Source organism: Leopardus geoffroyi, chromosome A2, assembly GCF_018350155.1.
Source record: "Leopardus geoffroyi isolate Oge1 chromosome A2, O.geoffroyi_Oge1_pat1.0, whole genome shotgun sequence".
In the NCBI taxonomy this organism is placed as follows: domain Eukaryota; kingdom Metazoa; phylum Chordata; class Mammalia; order Carnivora; family Felidae; genus Leopardus; species Leopardus geoffroyi.
Genome location: NC_059331.1, coordinates 45,921,596 through 45,945,123, shown reverse-complemented (window position 1 = coordinate 45,945,123; position 23,528 = coordinate 45,921,596). Strand labels below are relative to the sequence as shown.

At 37.0% G+C, this 23,528-nt stretch overlaps 1 protein-coding gene across 5 annotated transcripts in view; it reads right to left on the bottom strand.

Annotated features, from left to right (window-relative positions):
- Positions 1-594: 594 nt before the first annotated feature.
- The window catches only part of LRRN1 (leucine rich repeat neuronal 1), a 37,990-nt gene continuing 15,056 nt past the window's right edge, over positions 595-23,528 (bottom strand). For 3 of the 5 annotated variants that reach the window (XM_045493603.1, XM_045493604.1, XM_045493605.1), the window contains 2 exons: positions 7,671-7,746; positions 595-5,623 (listed from right to left, as the gene is read on the bottom strand). In XM_045493603.1, coding sequence (XP_045349559.1) covers positions 3,196-5,346 — 2,151 coding nt within the window. In that variant the 5' untranslated portion in view covers positions 5,347-5,623; positions 7,671-7,746 and the 3' untranslated portion in view covers positions 595-3,195. Of the gene's footprint in view, positions 5,624-7,670; positions 7,747-20,128; positions 20,495-23,528 lie in introns of those variants that run through there. The other 2 variants (XM_045493606.1, XR_006715989.1) reach the window with 2 other exon arrangements.

Here is a 23,528-nt window from a genome sequence, read left to right as displayed (position 1 = left end):
AAGCAAAGAAAATGCTTTGGAAGATGAATGCAGAGATAGAAAGCAAGCAGCAAGTACAGTTGATTGTGGTGTTTTTAGCAAATGAATAAATGAATAAATAGAAAACCACATGAGAAAATAATGGACCTTGGTAGTATTCGTTTTGCTAAAAAATGGATGGAGAGGATTCCTTTTTGCTAAACACACAGCCAAATTAGAAAAACTGATATTCAAACATTGCATTTGTTTTTATATTCATGGCATCAGTTCCATTTGTCATTAATTAAACAGGCAAATTTGAGAATGTCTGTTTTAAGAAACTCCAAAAATAACCTTGTAAAATCAGGTTAGAGATATATTAAATGTCCTGAGGGCAACAGGAAGCAAAAAGGAAAATATGAAATTAGAAAGTGACCTGTAATAGTCACTTCACTGGAGGTGATATAACCTCCATTATCAATTAGGAACTACTTGGATGCCTAATTTCACCGGCTGTCTAACTTATCAAATTAAATTAAGCACAAATGAAGAAATACTTGGCTAGGGAAAAAAGTACCATGCCATTTTGCTTTTTCTCATCTGAAAACCAACCCAATTAGCACAGACAAGGAAAAATAAGCTCAAAAATATTTTATTGGAGGAGGAAAAGTAAAAAGGGATTATTTCCCCCAAACTGGCCTGGCAAAACATAGTTGACCAAAACACTTGGATTCCCTGGTGCTTGGTATATATTCAGAGTAGAGAGATGGTTGTTTTCCTTCATATATTCCACTAATATTTGAGTGCTGATTATGTGCCAGGTTCAAATCATTGCTTTATAGGACCAATTATGCCTCCTCTTTCCTCCCTGCTCTAGGCCTAATGCTTTAGTGCCTCTCCCTTCATTGTTTGCAGAAGTACCGGAGAATTTGTTAGATGGTGTACTACTCTCTATAGATATTTGAAAACAAGATTCCCCCAACAGGAAACTCCCCAACTTTGGTTGCATCCCCAGCAACTTCACTTCTCTGTCTCCTACGTGTACTTGGTAATAACAACAATGTAGAAGCTTTCTGGACCTCCCGGTTCTGCCCTTGTGCTGAATTTTGTCCTGAGTAAATGAGAACTTGAGGATATAGTGCATTTTTGAAGCCATATAGCACCAGAGGTTGTTGAGAACTGTAAGCGATGAGCTCTGCAGAGGAATCTGGAAAGCTGCTGGACCCAGAGCAGTAGAGTTCTCAGGGAGGCAGGAGAGTCTGACCAGGGCAAGTTACAGTTTTGTGGGCATAGATTTTTCTCACCAAGAAGCAAAGGCCGTGGGAAGAGATGCTTGTAGCTCAGACACTCGTTTTTCTGCTACAGCTCACTTGCTACAGCATATGAAAAAATTCCCCCCCCCCTTTAGAAATGGGGAAAAAAATGATGATCTTTTTTTCTAAATGATTCATGAAACAAGGAATGGTACAAAGAAAGAAATACTTTCAGCTTGCTTCACTTGCGTGTATTTTTCTGCTCCCTTCTTCTTGCTTTTGCTCAGCTGGCACCTGCTGGCTCTCTGTCCCTTTTTACAATCTTATCATTCCTGGTGTGATGGCGTGTCCTGGAAGCAGGTGCCATCTGGAGAAGCTTCTCTTTATTTCTCTGCATTATTAATCTGCATTCTCAAATGGTTTCTTTCTCTAACTATACCTTCAATTCCCCCCCCCCCCCGCCTCCAACACACACACTTTGTGGAACTGACCTTTTACCTAAATCTAGCTTTTTCTGTCCTAAATTTCACACACACGTTTTCCAGAAACACTTAATTCTGCCAAACTGTCTATGTTAGTTGGCTGAAAAATGCCAAATGTACAGAAATTGTTCTGTTTTCTAGTAATCATTTACTTGTCTCAGCAGATTTTTCCACTGGATATATGGGTTTTAATATGGGTCTAAGCATATAGATAGCCATGAAAAAAGGAATAGCATGTAATACATTTTGAAATACTGCATAGCTGCATATTTTAGACTTTGATGGAGAGCATGGAAAACAGTAAAAAAAATTTGGATTTTAACAAAACCCTTACAGAAAAAAAATGTGACATATCTATCACTTCATCAATGTGTATATCTCTAGTTTTTCAAATCACGTTTAGTTACGTATGGGATACAGTAATATGCCTTTTTGTTCATAAGAATGCTTCCCTCCATTAGTTCTGATCAGTAATATTCAAGATATAGAAATCCTTTTCATTAAAATATCTTCACTAAAATAGATATTTCTTCCCTTAGAAAAAGAATTCAAAACTTTTAGGGCCTAGTTTTAAAAAGCATCACACTATAGTTGATTTATTTTGGTTGTTTGTATTAGGGATGTGAAAAATAATCACCACTGCCACTAGCAAGAACTATAAATGATACATTATTGCAAGTGTTCTAAAAAAATCAGAACAAAACTAATTTATTATAGTTCTGTCTTCATTATACACCACATGTTGGTGAGTTAAACACAACAAAATTGTCTTTTCTTTTAAAAGTGTCTACTAAAGATAAAAAGAATAAGGTAACAATTAACATGTAGATTGTTACATAAAAAATCTGATATACATATTTCTATTGCCTGTTAGCTTGTTCTAAGCCTCTTTAACTATTACAAAAAAGGAAAAGTCATTGTTCAAAGGCAAACATTCAATTCAGTTGATACAACATTACAGTACAGTCAACTAACATCATTCAACGAAGGTAACAAGTCTAGCCTTAGCTTCTTGAGTTAAAAAGTCTGTAGACCAGATTGCTACAAAAGGTTCAATGCTGCTTCACAACTGTGTTAGCTTTTTGGAGGACTTTGTACTTTCTACTGATGGCTTCAGAAGGGGTCATGCTATTGGTAAAAGCACAGGGAACCCCAACCTGTCATTAATCATTTTATTGAGCATTGTAGTTAGAACAGCATTATTGAGTTTAGCACAACAACTAAAACAAAATAATAATAATAATATAATAATATAATAATAATAATCATAATAATGATAAGAATAAAAACCAAACACAAACTGGAAGCCTAGAGATGCTGCCAGCCGTGTCAAACCCTTGCGATACGCTATACTAAAAAAATTTGAAATATCCACCCGTCCTCTCCACTCTGCCACAAACTAGCAAAGTCAAAAATACAAAAGTCTTCAACTTGTTACTTTTGCAGAATAAAGCAAAAACGTCTTTGTGCTCCTTACTACCAGAAGCAAAATATCCACTGAGTTACCACATGTAATAGCTTCTGGATGTGTCAACCTGGGTTGGCTTGGTGTCTGCAGAACCATCTTTGTCTTTCTCACTGTCACCTTCCCAGAGATTAATAAGTGGTGGGTACAGCTCATTTAGTGGGATTGAAGAAGTTTTTTGCATATACTTTTTTAATGAGTGGTGGTAGTTTTTTCTCTTAAACCTTTTGGCAATGTACACAGCAATAGATGCAAGGCTAATGACGGCAAACATGGACCCCATTACTGCAGCAAGGGCTGTACTTGTTTCTTGATCAGAAATGTCCAGTGCAAAGGCGGCATTTTTAGTTGTGACATTCACACATGACTTCTGAGTCTGCTGATGAATATTAGACACTGTGAGACACACTTCATAATCTGTAGAAGGCTGCAGATGTGTTAGGTTGTACTCATGAACATCTACCGGGACCCTGGCAGTATAGGTTATGTGAGGATTGTCAATCTTCATAGTGGCAGATGACCATTTTAAGTTTGATGTCATGACATTGGAATTGACTTTCCAAGACACTAAGATGGAATGAGATTCTGTCTGCTTGACATATATTTTCAGCACCTGGGTACCATCCAGAAGGGTTCCATTAACCTTAATTGTCACTACACGTGTGTCAGCCCCTTCAACATTCTGGGCGACACAAGTATATCTTCCTGAGTCTTCAATTTGTATGTTAGATATTTCTAAAGTACCTTCGCTACTTAGCTTGTATTTATCTGAAAGTGTATCCACAGTTATCTTATTTCCAAGAGGACTGACCCAATAAATTTCGGGTTCTGGCTCGGCCATGGCCCGACAATCTAGGAAAACTGTTGTGCCAATATCCATGTTTAAATGATTTGGGAATGTGTCATGAGCTATCATTGGGAGGCACTGTTCACTTGAATCTTGGATTAAAACTTCCTTTACCTGCTGCCCTCTATATTCAGGTGGCATGGCACAGAACATGGACAAAGGCTCCATGAAGCGGATGTTTGTTTTGTTGGAGTTAATCCAGTGGATGACACAATCACACCTCAGGGGGTTGCTATGGATACTGATCTCACGAAGATTGGGAAGGGATTCTACTGTCTTTTGGTAAACAGCATTCAAGGCATTGTTGTTCAACATCAAGCTTTCCAGGGCAGGAACACTTCGAAAAGCCAAGCGGTGGATATAAGATAATTTGGGGTTATTGGTGGCTTCTAACTTCGTGAGTTCAGGCAAGTTATCAAGGGCATAGCGATCCACAGAAACAAGTTCCCCCATATTGTTGATTCCTAGTTCTTTTAGCCGAAGCATATTTTTGAAGTCCCCTTCTTGGATTTTGTGGATGGGGTTTTTGTTGAGGTCTAAGAATTTTAAATTTGGAACCTTTTGCAGGGCAAGTTGGGGGACCTTGACCAGTTTGTTATCATAAAAAGACAGGCTTTCAAGGCTATCCAAGCCCACCAAGGCATTTCCAGGAATATCAGTGAGATACATTCCTGCCAAAACCAGGCTTCTCAAATTTGAGAGGGGTTTAAAGTTCATATCCAGAATTCCAATCACAGGGTTTTCCCCAATCATGAGAATTTCCAGGTTGGGTGTTGAATCAAACCAGCGGCTATCAATAATTTTCAATTTATTGGAGTTCAAGTGGAGCCTTAAAAGATTTTTTAAGCCTGAAAAAGCATTAGCAGAAATAGTGCTAATCTGGTTATGGTTGATATAGAGTTCTTGAAGGTTGCTGAGGTCCTGCAGACAGTAATCAGTCATTTCCGTAATCTGATTTTCCTCCAAATGTAGAGTAGTGAGCTGGGTCAGGTTTGCTAGCCCGACCTCCTTAATATTTGTGAAGTTGTTTTGGGAGAAATCTAGCTCAGTCAAGTTGAAAAGCTGCTGGAGCTCATCCACGGTCTTTGCAATGTTATTGCTCTGTAAGAGAAGCACTTGAGTATCACTAGAAAGGTTGCTGGGAATCCTTGTTAAGCGGAGATCATTGCAATCAACAGTGGTGGCTTCTCTGTATGTGGATTGCGGGGTGAACCAGGGCCTAATTTCACATACGCAAAGTTGTGGACACTCACTATTTTGTAGGGAGTACCCAGTTAATGAAGTCATTAGCAAGCCCAGCACCAATTGGCAAGCTGCTAACACAAAGCTCATTCTAGCCATGCTGGCTTGCTGAGCAAGCTCAATCCTGACACTCCTAAATTTTAACAAAAGGTGAATGCTAAATAGTGATAGGTAGAATAGGAAGCAGAAAATGTAAACATTCAAGCAAAGTCTTGGTTGAGATGGGTACAATTCTGGGGTCTGAAGGGATGGTTTTCAGAAGTTTTCAAAAGGCAAGAAGCAACTGGGAGTCTTTTAACTGTGTTTCTCAATCCCAGGCATGCCCACAGCTCTGTGGTAGAAGTTACTTCAGCCAAATCAAAGTCTGGAGATGTGCCTGAAAATTAGATTAGGACAGATGTTATGTTTTTTCCATATACTTGCTACATTACAGCCTTTCATTTGTCTACTAAAAAGGCATAATCACAAATCTATTAACAGAATGTTCAAAATAACTACACAAGCTTTTAAATTACAGTATACTTTCCTATATTTTCCTTCTTACACTAAAACTAGTTACCACTTTTACAATTTAATTGGGTAAAACCCTCAAACACGCACACACACACACACACACACACACACACACACACACCAAGGACACTCAGAAAAACACACAGATATCATTTCTTTAAAAACAAAATTGACTTGAGATATTGCCTATTTAAGCCTCCAAGAAGAATCAAAAGGTCAAAAGCAAAACATGAAAGGCAGTTTATAAAACACTCAAAGTTCATTTTTAGTTTTTTATATTTTAATAGTTGTTTTTATTTGTTTTCAAAAGTTTTTCTTTTCCAAATGGTATACTCTGAAGACCTATTCAGTCAATGTTTTTCTAGCTCAATTATTCTTATGCAAAAAATTAATCTAACTCAACTACAAAAAGAAAATATCAGGGGCACCCGGGTGGCTCAGTTGGTTAAGTGTCCAACTTCGGCTCAGGTTATGATTTCACACCTCTTGGGTTCGAGTCCCACATCAGGCTCTGTGCTAATAGTACAGAGCCTGGAGTCAGCTTTGGAATCTGTGTCTCCCTCCCTCTCTGCCCCTCCCTCACTCACACTCTGTCTCTCTCTGTCTCTCTCTCTCTCTCTCTCAAAAAAAAAATAAACATAAAAAAAAGAAAATGTCAGTTTTTCTTATATTCTAATGGTCACAGCTAATCTTGGACTGAATAAAATAGTCAAAGGACTTTACCCCACTATTACCACTGGTCTTCATGAAAAACACAAATGTATTTACACATTTAATTTCACCAATCTCATGGGAATGTCACTAGCCACTTAGGAGTTATAAAGCATGGATATACTGGATATGTTTCTTTTAGTGGAAGGGATATGTTCTTTAATACATTGAAGCCTCAGGTTCTTTATATAAAATGGGTTTGGTCATTAGGATTATTGAGAGAATTCAAGGAATTGATATAAAGCTCTTAGTGTAGTGCTTGACAGATATTAAATGTTCACAGAAGTTAATTATATTTATTGACATCTTACTATATCTCTTACCCATATTAGTTCTAGCTAACTAGTGGTTGTTGGAGAATAGGTAAATGAAGGAAAGCTGGGGACATTTAACTTATTCTGTCATAATCTAATGGTTTGAATGAGGTCTTCTGAGGTCGAGTATGTATTGCTTACCTGCTTATAAAAGATAATATTAGCAGTTAATGGTTCTAGTTTTCTGGATTCCAATCAGGTAGAAAAAGCCACTGAGGATCCATGGTCTATCTTGCTTTCTCAAAACTAGGCAGTTACTTACTAAGATATTAAATGTACAGTTACATGTTTCCTTACATTTGTTTTTCTATATTGAAGTTCAGCTTTAAGTATTGAAGAACTTTAGTGGCTGGTGTTTTCTTTAGCCTCCTAAAATTACTGTAAGGATTCAATAAAATACAGCACATAATGTACTTGAAGCCTGGTGTCCAACACATAGCAAGCTTTCGATTTGTATTTGGTGCTATTATCTTTGAACTTTGCAAAATACAGTTTTCTTTATGATTGACCAAGAAGCAAACTAATACAAATAGCCAGTCCTAAAAGTTCTGTATTTGTCATATTTTAGTAGAAAGAAAGCAAAGTGCTATATTTTTGTTGTTGTTTTAGAAAATATGCAAACCAAGTTACTCGTCTAACAAGATGGTATTTAGAAAAAAAATCACCTGATCCATATTTGGCATTTGGAGGTAGGAGAAGGAAATGGATGTGTTGCATAATGCTGATGCTGGATACTTTCTCTTCCATGTGGAGAGGCAACACTGGCATTCCCCTCACCCTAATCTGGTTCCTTTACCATATATTATATATGTACAAAACTTTTCAACATTATGAAATTACCTGATTCTGACTTTTATCAGGAAAATCCATAAAATAAAAACATACCTCAGAGAGCAATAATTTTCCAAATATCATTGTCTCCACAAATTTATTCCTCTTTTTGTTTCCATTCAGAGTAATCCTAAAAGAGGTACAATGACCACAGTAAGTTTTCTGTTAAGTAAATTTCTGCCACATGTTATTGCTTAATCTTAATTCAAAATAGAAAACCCAAAGAATAAATCTACTTTTCATAACTCTGAGATGGAATTTCAATTAACATTTATGTTTTGACTGAACTTAAGGAAACATAGCTAAAAGTAAATATGTGCTGAAGTTGTGTGAGTCTCCCAAAACCATCTGTTGCTACTGAAAAATATCTTTAATGGGGCTGTACTTCGAATATTGTCACAAGTAATGTCTCCATTTTAGTTTAAATTATATGGTTTGAAGTAATTGCATTGCAGTACTCAAATCTATTTGACATACACATACCTCTTTAAACAAACAAACAAATAAATACACAAACCACACAAGTTGAGAATGTTAAATACCATATCAAACATAGAGGGAAGACTTTTTCCTTCCCCAAACCTGCATTTGGCTTCTTTGAGAATGGAGAATGAAACTTCCTTGACATAAAAGGAGGTGTTTTAAGATGTTTCTAGTTGTGTACCATTCTGAATTCTTTTTAACATATTTTCCAGCCTAGTTTTTGAACATGACATTAGCCAGAGAACAAAGCTTAAAAGAATGCTTAAACCATTTTATATGTTTAAAACATAAGGCATGTCTCAGGAATTATTCACTAATGGTGTTTAAAAGTAAATCCATTATCACAACAAGAGAAGAAAACTACAGACCAATGTCCCTGATGAATATTGATGCAAAACTCGTCAACAATACTAGCAGATTGAATTCAACAGTATATTAAAAGGTTTACACACCATGACTAAGTTGGATTTATACCCAGAATGTAAGCATGGTTCAATATATGAAAATAATTCAAAGTAATAGACCATATTAATAGAATGAATGACAAAACCCACATGATCATCTCAGTTGAGGCAGAAAATGCATTTGGCAAAATTCAACACCCTTTCATGGTGAAAACACTCAACAAACTAGGAATGAAAGAAAACTGCCTCAATATACTAAAAACATATATTAAAAGCCCACAGCTAAAATCATATTCAATGTTGAAAGAGTATAAGCTTTTCCTCCAAGATCAAGAACAAAGTAAGGATGACCACTTTAACCATTTCTATTCAACTTAGTATTGGAAGTTTGAGTCAAAACAATTAAGCAAGAAAAAAAAATAAAGCATCCAAATTGGAAATGAAGAAGTAAAATTGTCTGCAGATGGTATGATTTCACATGAAGAAAATCCTAAAGATGTCACAAACCCCCCCTAAACTGTTATAGTAAACAATTTCAGCAAAGTTGCAGGACACAAAATAAATACATAAAAATCAGTTGTGTTTTTGTATACTATTAATGACCAATCCAAAAAGGAAATTAATAATCCAACCTACAATAGCATCAAAAAGAATAAAACACTTGGGAATAAATTTAACCAAGGGGATGATTTGTGCACTGAAAACTACAAAGCATAAAAGAATAAAACATACAAATGAATAGAAATATATCCCATGTTCATGGATTGGAAGACTTAATATTGTTAATATGTCTATCCTAAAGTGATCTACAGATTGAATGTAAGCTGTGTCAAAAGCCCAACAGCAGTTTTAGCAGAAATAGAAAAAAAAATCTTAAAATTCATATGGAAATTCATGAGACCCTGAATAGAGCCAAAACAGTCCTGAAAAAGAACAAAGTTGGAGGCCTCATCCTTCATGAGTTCAAAACATACAATAAGTCAACAGTAATCAAGATGGCATGGTACTGGCATAAAGGCAGACATATAGAAGAGAGCACAGAAATAAATTCTCCTGGACATGATCAAATGACCTTGGAATTCTGTGCCAAGCCTACGCAATGAGGTAAGGATACTTTCGCCAACTGTTATTGGATATCCACATGCAAAAGAATGAAGTTGGACCCTTACCCTCCATCATATACAAAAATTAACTCAAAATGAATTAAAGACCTAAATGTGAGACCTAAAACTGGAAAACGCCTAGGAAAAGACAGAGGGGAAAAGCTTCAGAACATTGATTTCTTAAACACCAAAAACAAGCAATAAAAGCAAAAATAGCAAATATGACTAAATCAAACTTAAAAACTTCTGCACATCATAGGAAAAAATCAACAGAGTGAAAAGGCAATCAACAAAATAGGAGAAAATATCTGCAAATCATATATCTGATAAGGGACTAATGTCCAGAATACATAAGGAACTCCTATAACTCTGTAACAACAGACAATTCTCCAAAGATATCCAAGTGGACAATAAGCACATGAAAAGACGCTTAACATCACTAATCATAAGAGAAATACAAATCAAAACTACAGTGATATATCACTTCATACCCATGAGGATGACTACCATTAAAAGAACAGAAAATAACAAGTAAAATGATGCATCCACTATAGAATGTAGAATGGCTGTTCTGCAATAAATTGAAAATATAATTACCATATGATCCAACAACCCCACTTCTGGGTATATATCCAAAAGAATTCAAAGCAACATCTTGAAGAGATATTCACACACCAACATTCAATGCAGCACTGTTCACAATAGCAAAGAGATGGAAGCAATCCATATATCTACTGGTGGATGTATGGAAAAAGAAAATGTGACATATACACAAAATGAAATATCATGCAACCTTAAAAAAAGAAGGAAATTTTATCACATCTATGATGTGGGTGAACTTCAAGGACAGTATCCTGGATGAAATAAGTCCATCACAAAAAGACCAATACCATATGATTCCACTCATATGAAGTATCTAAAGTAGTCAAAATTATAGAAACAAAAAGTAGAATGTGGTTGCCAAGGGTTGTGGGAAGGAGTGGGGGTATTTGTATTTACTGGGTATTTAAGTTTTATAAGATGAAAAAGCTTGAGAACTTTGCTAGACAACAATGTGAATATATTTAGCACTACTGAACTGTATACTTAAAAATGGAAGATGGCAAATTTAATGTCATTTTTTATCATTAAAAAATGTAAAACCATTATACTTCAGGCCTACTTTGTCACATATATACCAATTAATTATCTTAAATTCTGCAACAAATTGAAAAATGGCCAGTATAGATTTTTTTAGTGGAATTGTTTTGTTCTAGGGCTTACTGGACTAAGTCAGTCAAATGTGAGAAGAAAATGTCCTGCTAATTACCAGAATGATGTTCCACAAAGAAGTCTGGCAGTTTATTTTTTTTTTCCAACGTTTTTATTTATTTTGGGGACAGAGAGAGACAAAGCATGAACGGGGGAGGGGCAGAGAGAGAGGGAGACACAAAATCGGAAACAGGCTCCAGGCTCTGAGCCATCAGCCCAGAGCCCGACGCGGGGCTCGAACTCACGGACCACGAGATCGTGACCTGGCTGAAGTCGGACGCTCAGCCGACTGCGCCACCCAGGCGCCCCGAAGTCTGGCAGTTTAAAGAAACAATTCCTTAAGTGAGAAACCATGGTTTTAAAGGCCCAGTATTGGCAAGGGATGCATTTCAAACAAACAATTACATAATTACATTTGATACTTCTTTTTCCAATAAGATATGTTTGGGACACTCTGCACTGAATATAAAATTCCAAGGGAAATGGAGAGCATGGTCATAACCATCAAGTGAATTTGACACTGATCCCTATTTTCCCATAGAATCATATGAGATGGGATGTCAGTTTAACAAAATCACAGTATTTAGTATAACTTGGGTTTGGTTCCTTATGCATTAAATTCTTACAAAGTTGGGTGAAAGAAATAAGCAATCACAATAACATGATGATTAAGTTAATTCTAGTTATATTAAAACCCAGATAGCTCTCTTGTTTGTAGAAATAATTCTGTGTTGGGGGATCCAGTGATCTGTATTCAGATTCTGACTTATTCACTTATTAGATGTATTACCGTGTGTCAACTATGAGAATTCTGTCTCACTTTCTATGCCTAAATTAAGGCTAATTATACATACTTCATATGTGAAAATTATGATAACTAAAGAGCCTGGGAAAGAGTCCAACACAAAGTGAGCCCTCAGATACTTATTTGAATCTCTGGAACCTCATCAAGTTTGCCATTAAATTTCATTCTCACTCTGCAGGGCTACTGGGAGGTAATGAATAAGCAAATCTCTTTAAGACCTTTGGGCATGACAGGTGTTTGGAAAAAAGTCATTGTTTCTTTTTACCATTTCCGTTATATTTCCAACCAGTATTATTGGAATTAAGTGTTAGAAATTCAGAGACCAAATATGGCCCTGTGCTAAATTAAAACCCTATGTAAGCAAGCAAATTATGAAATACAAACCTCCAACCTAGAAATTAACATCCTTTTATAGACAGTAGTCACAGCAATAAAAAGCTTAATTTTTGATCCCCTAGAAAATGAAAATGCCCTCTTAGGACATGTGCATTTATGTATACTTTCTTTGGTGGTCAAATTCACACTGTATATGTAATGTTTAAAGAAATCATTTTTTAGCTCTATTGGTCCCCAAATAGATCCAGAGCTAATGCAGCATTCAAATTTGCTTATCTTCTTTTGGGCATGGCTTAATAATAGGACAATGGGATTTTTGTTCAATGAAGCTTTCCTTCTGGTTAAAAAATACATTGTCTCCTTATAAATTCTCCCTGTAGCCACTCTTGTGGGGGGAGGGGAGCAAGGTAGAGCTAGGTAGACTCCATTCACTGGATTGACCTCCCAAAGGTAATTTCCCTGTGTGGAAGGCCAGCATGACTTTGCTTCAGGTGCACATGACTGATTGTTAGGCTCAAAAGGCTATATTAGCTTTTTGAAAGAGGAGTTTAGCAATAGAGTTAAGAGTGTGGCTTCTGGAGACAAACCTGGTTTCAAATTCAGTTCTGTGACCTTGGGCAAGTTATTGAAGCTTTCTTTCTGAGTCTCAGTTAACTTTTTTTTAGAAAATGAAGATCATAAAACCTACTTTGCAAGGGTGGTGAGAGAATTAGAATGACAAGTTAAATGTAAAGCTTTTGGCAGAGGGCCTGCCACATAGCGAGTGCCTGATAGATGTTACACATTACTATTTACAGGTTTGATGTCTCATTGGATCTGAGTCTTTTTAATGGGTTTGAGTATGAAAGAAAGGAGTAGGTAGTTGAAATCAATAGAGGGTACCTTTTGTAACATCAGCAACTACGAGTTCTGAAAACAGCCTGGCCAGAGACAGAGAGAAAGAGAGAGAGAGAAAGAGAGAGAGAGAAAGAGAAAGAGAGAGAGAGAGAGAGAGAGAGAGAGAAAGTGAGACAGAATGATCACAGCAAATTCTTTATGGAGGGTATATTTCATCTTCCTTGGGAAGGAAATAAGGCATTGCAAATACATTCTGAATATTGAAACTGCATGGACTATTTTTAATTTTTTTAATCATTTTTTTTTTTTTTTTAATTTTTTTTTCAACGTTTATTTATTTTTGGGACAGAGAGAGACAGAGCATGAACGGGGGAGGGGCAGAGAGAGAGGGAGACACAGAATCGGAAACAGGCTCCAGGCTCTGAGCCATCAGCCCAGAGCCTGACGCGGGGCTCGAACTCACGGACCGCGAGATCGTGACCTGGCTGAAGTCGGACGCTTAACCGACTGCGCCACCCAGGCGCCCCTAATCATTTTTTAAAAGTAATCTCTACACCCAGCATGGGGCTTGAACACATGAGTCTGAGATCAAGAGCTGTGTGCTCTACTGACTAAGCCAGCCAGGCATCCCTGCATGAACTATTTTTAAAGACATTAGTTTCTTGGACTTTTGTCTGGTCCCTGGCCCTTTCTGAATCTTAGATTTCTTTCTCCAACCATTTCCCAAAATCATGTTCCTTGTTCACACATTATCCCAAGCAAAACACCCTGTAGTGTGTGTTAGTGATCACAGATGGAGGGTTCGTATGGGAGGAAGAGCTATAATAGTCTCCATAATGCATTAAGGAAACAATAAAGTCTATCCCCTTGCAAGGACATAATGGAGCTTGGTGAAGCTCTTTTGCATAAGGAACTGTTCCTGAGAGCCCACATTATTCATCAGCAAGCAGTGCAGCAGCATGTCTGAGTGGGCCAAGCAACAGAATGAGGACACCAGGGAAGAGATTCTTAATTTTGGCTTCACCACCAATTTCCTAGGTGACCTTGAAAGAGTCTAGTAACTTTGTGTTCTATTTTATTTATCTTACAGTAAGTAGGTTGAGAGGAAAGGAAGTCACAGCTTCCCAGGCTAAGAAACACCTCAAGAAGTCATCTTACCAACCCATTCTCCTGGTGTCATGGAAAATTCCTTCTAGCCATTTTCTGAGATGCAGCAAGTTTGATTATGCCAAGGCTCTCAAACTCCAGTGCTTTCAGGGGCTAGGTAGGTGAAGTCAACTGAATCTAACACAGTCATGTAAAAAGCTGGAGTGTGCCTGCACTCCAAAGGCATCCAAAAATGTTAACTATGCAGGCCAAACAAAAACCATCTGCTTTCCAAGGCCTTTTGTGGCCTGTGGCCAGTTTGCAACCTCTGAAATACATATAAATATAATAAGCATCATATCAGTTATAATGCTAAGCTAATAGGAGTATTTGATAAGTAGATGATTAAATATCAACTTTAAAATATTACTGGCAAATACTCCACATGTGAAAGCCTATAATTAGAGATTCACTATATTACAGTGTGAATCTTTGCTCTGAAGAAAACTTGAGCAGTTTAAAAAAAAGGATGGCATTTAGAAAAATTCATTTTATACTCCTTTCTTTTGGAAGACCTACTTTTAAAGGAAGGCAGAACCTTAAAGGTCCCCTAAGTGATCCAAGATGACCTAGTTAATTGGCAGAGAAACAAAATAAAACCCAAACCCCTTGATCCCTAATTCAGCATTTCCTAATCTGACCACTTTAAATATTTATGGTTTTCCTGGTTCCCAGAGAAAAGTTTGATTGTCCTTTCTCTAGTTTTATTTTATTTTCTTTTTCTTTCCTTTCTTGTATTTATTATTATTATTACTTAATAAAGTCTCAAAAATTCTCTGGTACACTTGGGTGGTACAAATGCACTACTGTGCAAAGAAGAGGATGTACACAAGTGATCTTCTGATTCCCCCTCATTTTCCTTCCTCTTTTGGACCAGGGCAAATCCATCACACTGCAGGTGCAGTGTCGGCCAACATCTCTGGGAAAAACCCAAAGGCGCAGCTGGTCTCCAAGCTAAGCATTGAAGCTGGGGTCACAATTCATTCAGCTCCTAAGAGGACTAGGCATGGACAGCACATTAGCCCTTGCAGGAGGTTTGGCCAGGCATGGTAAACAGAGCAAGGCTGGACTAGATGGACTGAAAAATTACAAAAGAAAGTTTAGAAGGAAGGAAGGAAAGAAAGAAAGAAAGAAAGAGAAAAGAAAAGAGAGAGAGAGAGAGAGAAAGGAGGGAGGAAAGGAAAGGAAAGGAAAGGAAAGGAAAGGAAAGGAAGAGAGACAGGAAGGAAGGGAGACAGGAAGGAAGGAAGGAAAGAAAGAAAGAAAGAAAGAAAGAAAGAAAGAAAGAAAGAAAAGAAAAGAAAAGAAAAGAAAAGAAAAGAAAAGAGAAAGAAAGGAGGGAGGGAGGAAGGGAGGGAGGGAGGGAGGAAAGGAAATGAAAAGAAAGGAAAGGAAAGGAAGGAAGGAAGAGAGGAAGGAAGGAAGGAAGGAAGGAAGGAAGGAAGGAAGGGAGGGAGGGAGGGAGGAAGGAAGGGAGGAAGGAAGGAAATTAAAAAGCCAAAAGCCCAGACACAGCCAGCAGGCATGAATCCAAATCCAAGTTGGTGGCTTGGCATGGTAAGGAAAGGTGCTTGTGGAAGAAGCCTTGGGAAGAACATCTAGTCCAGATTCTTAATTGGCTTCAACTGATCAAAGGCAAACAAGCTAGCCTCTCTGTGAAATAAGAGAAACACAAGCTGTGAAAGTTAGAAAAAGCCTTAGAGATCACCTAGCACATCTAAAACAACTTCTCATTTTATAGAAGGTACCTCAGAGAGGTGAGGTCACATATTCCGAAGCCAACTTGACTCCATTTCTACTCTCCAAATGCACAATCCTTTACACTACAGAACCCCACACTGCTTCACTTAGTGTAGGGTTAGTTGAAATTTATATTCTTGATCACTTGGGCAGGAACTAAAACTCTTTGAAGGATGTTAGCCTCTACTGCTCCATAATCAATTATCATTTATTATAAGCATAAGAAAACATCATTCAATTTAGGGAGAGTGAAATAGCTTGTTTAATAACCTCCATCTTGACCTTTGATTAGGTAGATCAGGGATAGCTCAATCAATCATGCTGATGCCTAACTTATTTAAAAAAATTAAGTCAGGTCAGCTTAATCATGTTCATTGATTTTTTTTTTTTTAACGTGGCAGTGAATTGATCATAGTTGACCTATTCTACATAAGCATGGCCAAATCACAAGTATAATTTTTAGAATGCATATATTAATCTTCTCTTAATTTGATAATGGATAATGTTTTGCACACTCTGTAAGGGCATAGAAATTCAAGTGTAGGAAATGTAAAGTGTATTTGAACAATTAGTAGGAATTGGAAATGGGCATTCAAGATAGAAGAGGCCTCATGAGTATAAATGTAGCTAACTTTAGTAACAGACTTACTTAATGAAAGATTTACTATGTATTAATAGCTATAGTGAGTGACTATATGTGTATGGTGTAAAGTGTATCATCCCTGCTTTTCACTTTGTTCCAAGATCTTGAATAAGATAGCAAGTCAAGGACATAGGGCTCATGCCCTAAAGCTATCTAGCTCAGAACCCCTATCTGATTGTCAGGTAGTTTGAGAAGCAATATGGTAGAGAAACTGAAGTAATGAACCAAGAGTTAGGGGGTCCTCATTTCCCACCAACTCAGATCATGCTGTCTATCTTCCCTACCTGTAAGTGTTGAGGCTGGGCTAAATCTAGATGATGTCTTACTTAGGGCTTCTCCAGCTCCAGGATTTTAGGCATTTGATGATTCTTTTCTGCGTTTCTACTTTTAAAGGCGCCCATGTAGGCAGCACTCCTTATGGTTGAGAGCAAGACACTTGATCATGGCTTAAAAAAAAATTCTATGTTTAGTATTTTTTTTTTTAAGAAAAGTTATGGTCTCAAGAGGCAGACAGAGCTAAGTCCATATCCTGATACTACCTATGGTGCCTTGGATAAACTGTCCACCCCTCGGAGTCTTGGTTTCCTCATCTGTTAGAAGGACATGGTTATATACCTGCCTCATGTGGGTGCTGTGCAGATTAGATGAGAGTACAAGTCTTGAGCTGCAGCTGATACATAGTAGAATCTCAACAATCATAAATTTCCTTTGGAGTTCTCAACTTAGAAAACTAGAGTCATGTGCTAAAAATGTAAGTTAATGTTTGCTCTTCCAACAAAGAAATTAATGGTTTTCTTGAGAACTATCTGGAACAGATTTCCTTACCTCCCTCCCTCCCTTCCATCATACTTTCTTTCCTTCCTCCCTTCCATTCTTTCTCTTTTTACCCCCAACCTTTCCTTCTCTTTCCTTCCTTCTTTCCTCCCTTTCTCTCTCTCACTCCATTTGCCCCTCCCTCCCTTCCTTCCTTCCTCCCTTCCTTCCTTCCTTCCTTCCTTCTTTCTTTCCAAACCCATCCCTCATTTGGTGCTTTCCTCATAACATCCCTGAGAGGTAAGCTGTTTGTCCCTTCCACATGGAGGAAACCATGCATTGAAATAGTAACTTGCCCAAGACATATAGCTAGACAGTGATGGAACAGGACTCAGAGACAGCCTGGCTTTAAAGCCTGTGCCCTAAACACTATCTCCCACATGTTACCCAGGCTCCCAAAGAACCCCCAATTTTGAATCGATAAATGGGACTGTCAATGAAGTATCAGAAGTATAGTATAGACTGTGTGGCTGGGAGCATTTATAGCTCTTGAAAGCAATGCAGAGTCTTCCCGAATGATTGGAGTTTAACAAATCATAGTGAACATTTAGGGATGGTTCCTCTCTGTCAAATAGCTTGGTTACCACTGAGACATCCTCTATCCTTCAGGTAATAATAGAATAGATTTCTATAATATGAGAAATGAGAAAGCAAAAGCACAAGAAGATTTCTGCAGTTTGGTCTACATTGAATTTTATGGGAGAATCTGGTAGGTCCAAGATTTTTATTTTATTTTGTTTGAATATGATATTCAGGTACATAAGCAGGTGTCCTCCAGCAACAACGGGTAGGGCTCAGAAAGACCTGTAACTACAAACTCCCCAAGAATCACATGACTGCCTTCAAACTTTAATCCCCCCTTTTCCTAACTCATTTCCAGGAAGTATTTTCAAAGGCAATGTCATTTTTGGAAGAGAAAAGTCACACATTTATTTTAATGAGACCATGCTAATTAAATCTTTGCATGCTAGTTACTTAGGATTTCAATTTTGCAGTTTAATGGTAAGCCTCTTTAAAGGATTCTCCTTTGCAACTATGTTAAAAAGTGCATACCTCTCTCACGAAGAGGCTGAATGACCCCCAAAGCATTTCTGTTCCTGATTGTCTTGGAAAGAAGTGTCCCAAATGAATAAGATCTTTCACCAAGAAACAATGGGCATTTAGCAACACATTTCAATCTTAGTTACTCTGGGTACAAAATATAAATAGTAAGCAAAGGGAATTATATTGTTAGGCCAAGAAAGACAGGAAACATCCTTTCCAAATAATGAAGTATTTTCTAGCCATATAAACACTTTTCTCTCTCTCTCTTTTACATTTAATGTTCATTGCGGGGTCATTCTGGCTGGGTAGTAGTCATGAGAATAATAGCAGTTAGTACTTACTAACAGCACTTAGCTCTTACTATGCAACGTGCACTGCATGGAGCACTTCACATAAATTACTTAATGCTCACAACCCCATGAGGTGGGAACCATTTCCCTCCTATTTTCCCCAATGATGAGATGGAGACGTAGGAATAATGAATAATGAAGGTCTTTGAGCCAGGAGAGTGGTGGAGGTTCTATGTGATGGCAGGCATCTGAGGCCAGAGCCTAGATCATACTCCTCCCATCCCAGCCTGTCTGGGCAGGGGGAGTCCTTGCCAAAATGTTAATCTGCTAGAACTAGAATAAGTATCACAGGGCAGGCCCTGTTTCTGTTTTGTTCACAATGAGTCATCCAGGGCCAGGCACTGGCTTGGCATCTACCTCACAGGCACTCAATAAATAAATAAATAAATAAATAAAATATCTGAATCAGTGAAAATGTGCTTTCCAGGTACCTAAACATAACAGTAATTTTAAGCTTGCAAATAAAGTCCTACTGGGTCTCTTCTATATCCGGGGTGATGCAAAACAAGACAAAAATAAAACAAAACCAAAACCCTTACCATTTAGAACATATCTGCTCCCCATACATCGTAATCCTTGTGACTTAGGAAAAACCTGCTCTCTCATTCATTCTTTTCTCCACACTCTGATGAAATCTAGATTCAGACTAAATGCAAAATAGATCCCATAAACTAGTGCCTAATTTAATTAGAGTAATTAAATACTGATTGTGTGTTTACGGTGTCACAGGGCCAGAAAGACCAGACCCTGTCACTGAAGAGTTTATAATCCTGTAGGGAGACAAGAAGACAACTACCCAAGCGACTCCATAAAGGAAGGTACATGTCAAAAGGGAGGGGTGAGTGAGCAGATGTGTGGATCCGTGGGAAGGAGAGCAGAGAGTTGCCAACCTGAGCTGGCTCCATCAGCATTTGCCACTACAACACTGCGAAGACAGAAATGTTCTGTGTTGACATCGCCCTACAGGGTAGTTACTGAAGCAACCGAGTACTTGAAATGTGGCTGGTGTGAATCAGAAACGGAATTTAAAACTTTTGGGCCGTGAAACAATATATTTCTGTTGTTTAAGCCAACCAATTTTTGGTACTTTGTTGCAGTACTTCTAGGAAAGCAATACAGTGCTCTGCGTGTATCAACTACTGCAATTATTTTTTATTTGAATGCTTATTGTATTAAATACTTAAGGTGCTGACTCTCCTTATCCTCTTTCTCCCTACTGCATACCTACTACACGTAAGAATTGATTATGAAAGGAGATGTTTTCTACCATTGCCTATAATCTTACGGATAGTAACATACACTTTTCTTAATTTTAAAAGCAGTTAATGATCTTTGCAGCTTCTTCTTTTAGGACTTAGCAAGCAAGACATACTTTTTATGAACTGTCTCAGCTCTTTGCCAAAATAATTTTTCCTTCAATATTTTAAAAGTCATACACACCTGGAGTGCCTCGGTGGCTCAGTCAGTTAAGCGACCAACTTTGGCTCAAGTCATGATCTTGCGGTTCATAGTGTGAGTCCCTCATTGGGCTCTCTACTGTCAAAGATCCTTTCTCCCTCTCTCTCTGCCCCTCCCCACTGATGTTTTCTTTCTCTCTCTCTCTGTCTCTCTCTCTCTCTCTCAAAAATAAATAAACATTAAAAAAGTCATGCACCAGATACAGTTTAAAAGATTCTTGAACCTATGGTCTTTCAAATCCCTTTTAAAAAACCCAAGATTCAAAAAATAAATGAAATGAAATGAGATGAAATGAAATAAATGAAATGAAATAAAATAAAATAAAATAAAACAAAACATACCTGAGATTCTATGACAGGCAAAGTAGGACCGGGAGAAAAATTTTGTTTTGTGTTCAAATCACTTGTAGGATCAAGAAAGTTTGAATCATTTTCTTTCTTTGTAAGAAATTAGCTATTTGCATAGCTGGAATCGTAAAGTAGCAATTTAACATTATTGAACTGAGAAAGTGACAGAAGGCTAAACAGAACAAAACATGAACGAACAACTGGGCTATTTTTATTGCTCCTTTTTAGTACCAGCAAGTGTAGTGATATAAAAACTACCATGAAATCAATTACTTTTATTCTTTTTACAAATTATTTTAATTCTCCTCCCATAATAGGTCTATATGAAATAATTGCTTTGTAATTACCGACATGATTAAATGTTAAATAAATGTAAAATCTTCAGTTTGGCAGCCTTAATATGCCTAGAAGGCTCAGTTTCATTACTTCTTTTTAAGTACTTCACAGTATATTGCTTAGTATTTTCACTGCAGACATAGATTTCACCATGCCACGTTAATAAACGTGTCATAAGGAGCCAGTTGCTACAATGGTTCTTGATTATACATTCAGAACTACAGATAGACCTGTGAAAAACCAGACTTGTCCCAGTTGGTACTCAAAGTGCCAATCTGTAGCCTGTTAATACCAATACCAAAGAGTTTTGGATGCTAACCCAGCAAAGCAGTTCCATTAAATTATACTAGATTTGCTTTTGCTTCCAGACCAAATTAAAGTTTAGTTCATAATACTGAAAATAACTTCTCATCAAGAAAATGGCAAACATGTTCACATCATTTTCAGAATATTTATGGTTTTTCTTTGCTCAGAAAGAGTTCTATACCATCTTTTGCTATATTTTTTAATCCACTAATAATATTTATTAACTATCTGATATTTTAATGAAATTTTTACTTAAAAAATAAAATATCCAGTGACCTTAAGATGGGAGGCTATACTTTTAGCTCTGATCTATTGGTATTTCTCTGAAGAGTCTGACTGCTTAGTATTTGCCAATTAGGAGACTAAGCGCTCTTCAAGCATTAGACTAAGAAAATGTCAAAAACATATTCCTTCCACATTAAAATGTTCTTTTAAAATGTGGAGACTGATACATGGAAATGTACATATATTTAGCTTTAAAGTTCTTGCTACTCAAGGTTAAAGACAGCCCTGTTCGGGTAAATGACAGTATTTGCCCTTAGACTAGATAGACCTCAAGTATGTTGTATCTCTACTGAATGTCATCTCTTTTAAAGAAGGAAAATAAAGCCATCTGTCCCTGAACTCTGAAAATAAACTTGGTGTCAAGTTGCTTCTCTCAATTCTTTTTATATGACTGTTCTAATAAAGGAGTTAAAGAACTTGATTTTTTTTTCATCATCAGGAGAGAATGAATATAGTAAAAAGTGTGCCTGCCTATTTAAACCTTCTCTCTGAAAGCTTGGGGCTGCAGTCGTTCTCTGAGAGAGTGTCACAATTGCCAAAAGACAGGGATAGAGAGAGGATACTAACAAAAGGGGCAGTGCCAGACAAAGTGCTTTATGTCCTCACAGCACCCAATGGAGGTAGATGTGAATATTCTGATTTTACACATGACTTCAGGGCTCAGAGATTAAGTGACCTATCAAAATTCCCACAGCTAATTGGTCAAAGAGCAGAGATTAAATGCCAGTTTGTTGTGTGCTGAAGTCAGAGCCTTTTCTGTGATACTACCTGCTTCAATTGTTTTATTGGATCTCCAGAAAGATTGTGAGTGCATACAGCATTCTCTTAAGTACACACAAGAAAACTAACCTGAAGAGTAAAACCTGGGTTAGCTGGAAGATTAAGCTCAGAGAATTTGCACATTTAATTTTCTGGGTAGCTGAAGGTTTCCTAGAAATCTTTTAGTTTCAATCTTTAGTATCCATTTTCTTGTCTTTGATAAAGGTAGTTGTGCTTTAGGTTTCTTTAAGGCATTTTCCTTTAAACCCTGATAATGAACTCCTATTGGAAATCCTTTTTTCCCCCCAAGTGTAAAGTCTTGATTATTAACTTATTTTCTTACAATTTTCCCTTTTCTCCTAGAAGTGCACTCCAGAGGAAAAAATTCCAGTTAATTAGAATTTCTGGTAATCAAGGTTTTTCAATTGTTTTGGTAAATGAAAATCAGGTGAAAGCTACCTCCCTGAATTTGAAATTGCTTCTTATTATAGGTTCTTCTTGATGCCAGCATGTTCCCCTATGTTAGTATGCATTTGAAACTAATGGTCCAATATTCAAAGTGCTCAGATCGTTCATGACCTGGACGCCATAAATCCACCAGAGCACATTAGTGGGATGGTCCTTAATTACACAGTTTAGGCTTTGTGTAATCAAATGGTGCAAAAGAACAGCTGAGAACATTAAAATGCCAGCAGGCATTATAAATCATAACGCTTTCTATAGTCTTTCTTCAATTCACGTGTTTTGTTAAATTGAAAGTAAAAATAGAATGATTTTTGTTGAATATCCATATTGGCATTTATAACCATTAAAACATAAACGATTAACATAACACATATTAAAAGATCATCTTTATTATTTTACCTCCTAGTTTTCTAATAGAAATTGCAGTTATTTTTTTAAAACTTTAACTACAGGAATCATCTTGTTAATGAAATAAAATTAAAGTTATCTCTTAGAAAGGTAGATTACACAAAAAGCCTATTTCTTAAGAAAATACAATTTCAATAAATTGCAGTGCAATCTTTTCCATCTAGGACTAACATGCACCTTAAAAGTTTTCTGTAGAGTTTTAGCTTTAAGAGGACACAATTTAAATTGTGGAATGTTCAAATTGTTATAATAGAAAGGAAATCTACTTAAATGGTGGTTTATTACTTCAAATTATATTTAAATGAGGATAATGAAGACCACATTTGAAAACAAGACCAGCAAATGAGAATCAATTTCTTGGAGCATTAAGCAACTTTAAGTAGTAAGCTTTGGCAACTTGGCATAAAATATACAGCTTATTTTTGTTGCTTCAGGGCTTTTAAGTCTCAAAAATCTAACTAGCACCCATGTCAGCCCTCAAGATTAAGAATTATTACCATCAGCATGGCTCGTGATTCAGTACCATTCCAAATGCCCACAGGAGTGACAGAAATCAACCAGAATGGCTTACTGAGCAGCAATTCTGTGTAAGG